Consider the following 4,963-nt stretch of genomic DNA (forward strand, 5'->3'; position numbering starts at 1 on the left):
AGGCAGAAGAAACAGCAAATATATTCACTCGTTATTCTTAATTCTTTTTCCGTAAATTGTACAGCTTCAGGTGCCCAGGCAACTCAACGTAAAGAGGTTTTTGTGTCTCCTTTTGGGCGAGATGCTAACAACTGTGGCACTGAGGTTCTCCCTTGTCAGACCATCACACAAGCTGTCCGCCAGGTGACCTGGAATGGAGAGATATACCTCAATGGGAGTGGCACCGAGAATTTCCCTTACAATTGCAGTCGTCCTAACGAACATCTTGGGATTTGCATTAAGAAAAGTTTGACTATCACAGGGTTCTTGTCGCCCCACGTTTTTTGTCCCGGGGGAATTTATTTCCAAAAGAAACATGACAAGAAGCACATTCGGGTGAAATTATCGGGGATTGTTTTTACGCAAACATCTCTTACATTTGAAGATTGCAAGTGCGTAACACTTGTCAACTGTACGTTTGGTGGCGCTTCGGAGCTTTTGCGTGTTTATATGCAGAACATTACTACATTCCAGTTGGATATCACTGGACACTCGTTTTTTCACAACAATTCGTTATGCTTCATGCTTCTTTTTCTCCAAAATATTAAAAACAAAAGCCGTTTTGTGACAGTCAATATGAGTGATACGTATTTTACAATGAATGGAGTCGACATTGAACAGCAGCGTGCTCATACAGGAGGGCTGAAGATAGTATCAAAGGAAAAGAAAGCTTCAAAAATTATAGAGTATGTGAATATCTCTTGTAACAACGTTCATTATGTCAACAACTTTGGGTCCTTTTTACACCTTGACGTTCCAAATGTGTTGGTAAAGGAGACATACGAAGATCTGAATTTCAATTCCAATAACTTACAGCCGGCAGGGAACAACCTTTACTTTTCAAATGTGAAAGAGACCAATGTAATTTTCAAAGGCTTACGATGCGAACGCAATCCGTCTTCGTGTTGTATCAGAATCCAGTCTATCAAGGCAGCGGTTGATATCCAAAGTTCTCTTTTCGACGGCATTTTTCAAGCTTTGTATCTTGAATCTAAGATTAATGCATCCCTACGAATTTTTGGTTCAGTGATTAAAAACAATAGTGCAGATGCTGGAGCTGCACTGTTCGCTACGAGCCCGAAAGGCTTTCTCAAAATCAATATTACAAATACGCTGTTCAGTAACTGCCGAGCCAAGAAATATGGAGGCACGATATCAATAGGGCGTCGGAACAGTAGACATCAGAAACAGTCAGTTCCAGATACACTAGATTTCACTCTCAGAAATGTTTCTGTGAAAGAGTGGACCGGAAATGACCACAAATATTCAACTATAGATGTCCTTCTTAAAAGTGGGAAAGTAACAATAGAACAGTCCAACTTTTCTAACACAAGGTCAGCATCACCCAACGGCGCTGTTCTCGTCAATACGCTGGGGGGGAAATCTAACATCACAGTTTTAAATTGCTCTGTCATTGTTAGTGGTGTAAAAACACCAAAAGCCAAAAGTCAAGCGTTAACCTTCAAAATAGTGGCATCAAAGAAGAGTGCAGGTATTGTATCAATATCAAACAGCTTGTTCGAAAACATTGGCGAGAAACAGAAGGGCTTGTCTGTAAGTCCCAAATACCACATTAGAGTGATCAATATAACAGTTGTATCATTCTTCTATGGATTCCAGGTACTCGCAGAGTATCCCAGAAATATCATGTGTCCGATGAATATCTACATCGACAAATGCACTTTCATCAACAACATCTATGATATGCTGTTGACTCCGTATGATCCAACCTTTGTCCACGTAACGATTCAGAATTCACTTTTTACCAGTAATGAAACGCTTTTTCGAAAAAGTTATGTTATTCGCCTCAACATCCGTCTGGAAAAGATCTCTTCCACGAATGCAGTTGTAATGCTTGACAATGATACTTTCGACTCCAAACCATCGATCAATTTTGCTTTTTTCTTTAAAGGGACGAAAAATGTGACAATTAAGGGATGCACATTTCGTAACTGCATTTATGCGTTTTCACATGCACATAAGTGGCCCATTGAGGCTGGAGACTTTTATGAGACTGGTTCTGGTGCAATTTCAATCTTGACCCATCCTCATACACTGCTAAGGAATGGATGTCTTCACTTTAACACTGTTAATAACACACATCCTATCTGGGCATACGAAAGTTATGTGACATTCAAAGATACAGTATTTGAGCAAAATATGGGACTAATTGCTGGTGGAGTCCACATAAGTAACGGATTTACCACTTTCAAGAGATGTCTTTTTAAAGATAATTTTGGCATTCAACAGAGTGGCCACATTTATTCCTCATCTGGAACTGGAAGACTGGACATGGAAGATTGTTTATTCCTGAGAACAAGGAGAATGTTCAACGGTATAAACAGTTCCAGGTACGTAAAAGCAACGTTTTTGTATTCTGAGAGTGGAGGGCCTTTAAATCTTAAGAACACTTCTTTGATATCAGTGTTCCCTGCACGAAATGACTTTCGAATGTTTGACATTTCCAGTGGAGGATACGTTTATATGGATGATAAATCCACCATGCGGTGCAACGAAGGAAGTAAGCTCGTATTGGAAAACGCTACACATCTTGAATATACAAAGGAAAATGGCGAATCTTGCAGAAAAAACGTAACCGTCATAAAGTACTCTTGTCTTTCATGTCCCGTGGGTAATTATAGCCTCCAAAAAGGAACATCGCGAGGTTTATTTGTCAACAATACCATTCGTTGTCTTCGATGTCCATTCGGTGCTAGATGCATTGAAAGAAATATAGCTGCAAAGCCAAATTTCTGGGGTTACCAAACAACTAAAGGGCACCAACAGCAACTGAAATTTTCTGCCTGCCCGGAACACTACTGTGAAAGTCCGACAGACGTTTCAAATGATTTTAACCGTTGCTATGGGAATAGAAATGGTACTCTCTGTGGAAAATGCGCAGAGGGGTTCACAGAATCTCTATTTTCAACGGAATGCTCTAAAGCTACAAAATGCGGAAAATCTTGGATTTGGGTCGTGACAATACTTTTAACACTTGGATTGGTACTTTATCTTTTGATAAAACCACCAATACTTGGCTTCCTTTGCTGCCAGATCCTTTGGTTCAGAAGAGGTCGTCATCAAATAAGACATAATCAAGCCTCAGACAGTGGGTTTATCAAAATAACATTTTATTTCTACCAAGTTGCGGAGATTTTGATGGACACATTTGTGGAAAATCGGCTAAAAATTATACCTTTTCTTGCCTTTGTGATCTCTGCGCTTAATTTTCAAGTTACAACGGTAAACAACAAAATTGGTTGTCCTTTTTCAGGTCTTACAGCAGTAACTAAGGAGCTTTTTCTATCTGGAACAGTGTTTTTGGCAGTGGCGAACGTCTTCATCGTGTATATTTTGCATTTGTTCATCAACATTTTGCGACAAAAGGAAAAGCCAAGACTTATACACTATGCAGCCGTTTTCATGGAAGTATTATTGCTTGGATATGAACGGTTGGCAGAAACGTCTCTGAACCTAATGCGTTGTGTCTCCATAGGATCCAGAAAATGGCTCTTTATCGACGGAAATATCCCATGTTTGCAGTGGTGGCAGTATATCCTACTGGCTTACATTGCCGTGTTTGTGATGCCCTTTACCTTTGTACTTTACTGGGGTTCTTCAAAACTTAGCAAATCTTCTATTACAGCAATTGAATTTCTCGCGGCTTGCGTGCTCCCATTTCCTTTTCTGATCTACTGGATTTGCCAGACAATTTGGAAGAGGAAAAAAGAAAACGTGTCTGCAAGTAATCAGGAAGTCAACAGAGATGTTTTGGAAATACTCCATGGGCCCTTTCGCAAAGGGACGCTCTACTGGGAAAGTGTTTTGATTGGGCGAAGGTTTATTCTTCTTTCTTTCCATACGTTTATTACGGACAGAATGTTACGTGGGGTTTGCATGACAAGCGCATGTTTCGTGATGGTAATTCATCAGATTTTGAGGAACCCTTATAAAGATCCATTGGCGAATAAATCAGAAACACTCTCGCTTGTTGTTTTGACCCTGATCGCTGCAATCAATTTCCCAAAAGCAATCCTCTTCTCTTTTGGCGTAGAAATGAGTACCGATGCATCGGACAGAACTAATTTGGAAATGCTAAAGTGGATTGAGGTTGGCGCCTTGGTGTTTATTCCAGCTTTATTATCCCTGATGGTGACGTTCGCGTTGTTATCCCAGCTGTTAAGATTTGGAATGTTTCTTTTTAAATATAATAGACGCTCATATCAGTATCACCCATCGAATTGGATGACAGAAGCACACAGCCCTCTTATAGGTAAAGAGGAAAGTTGAGTTGTTCCTCTTTTCCGGCAAGCATAGTCCATAGACTAGGTTTTACAGCGCCTTTAGAACTCTGAATTGAAACACAACATGATCATGTTTTGTAGAGCCAAATTCAATGCATTGACATGTTTTGATCTTTGCATGATAAATCAGCATTAATACATGATTTAAGCATAAGCGCAACTTTTTTTTTAAAAAACTGTAAGGGTAGCCCTGGAGTGTACAAGGGCAGTAGAAGTTAGAAGCTGTAAGGACCGAGCGTTTTCTCTTTGTTTCAAAGATTTTGCATCAGATCGTCTTCTTCTGAGTGGCTGTTCACGTTTGAAGAGATGTTTTGAATAAATTTCGTAGATCAGAGGTTGCTATGACCACCGGATATGACGAAATAGGTAAATGAACTCAACCTTCTTTTGGCGAAAATGACTGAGTTATTGTCACACGTAAATGCCAAAAAGATTATTTAAAACATAACCGAATGTTGCTAAATTACTTGCACGTCTGGAGGTAAGGCCTGCTTCAATTATCACTTTCATTAGATTCGGCTAAGGTGAAGTATGACGTTTGAAGCGGTGCTTATAATACCAACCGATGTAATACAGTGAACCAAGAGAAGATAAAGGGGACAGAGAAGGCATCCCCCATA

At 39.8% G+C, this 4,963-nt stretch overlaps 1 protein-coding gene across 1 annotated transcript in view; it reads left to right on the forward strand.

The window, feature by feature from the left end:
• The window catches only part of LOC140948089 (uncharacterized), a 4,540-nt gene extending 1,081 nt beyond the window's left edge, over positions 1 to 3,459 (forward strand). Inside the window, exons 2-3 of the mRNA XM_073397313.1 lie at positions 65 to 2,390; positions 3,314 to 3,459. Of these exons, the coding sequence (XP_073253414.1) occupies positions 65 to 2,390; positions 3,314 to 3,332 (2,345 nt within the window). The 3' untranslated portion in view covers positions 3,333 to 3,459. The remainder of the gene's footprint in view (positions 1 to 64; positions 2,391 to 3,313) is intronic.
• The last annotated feature ends 1,504 nt before the right edge of the window (positions 3,460 to 4,963 follow it).

Source organism: Porites lutea, chromosome 9 (genome assembly GCF_958299795.1).
Source record: "Porites lutea chromosome 9, jaPorLute2.1, whole genome shotgun sequence".
Taxonomy (NCBI): domain Eukaryota; kingdom Metazoa; phylum Cnidaria; class Anthozoa; order Scleractinia; family Poritidae; genus Porites; species Porites lutea.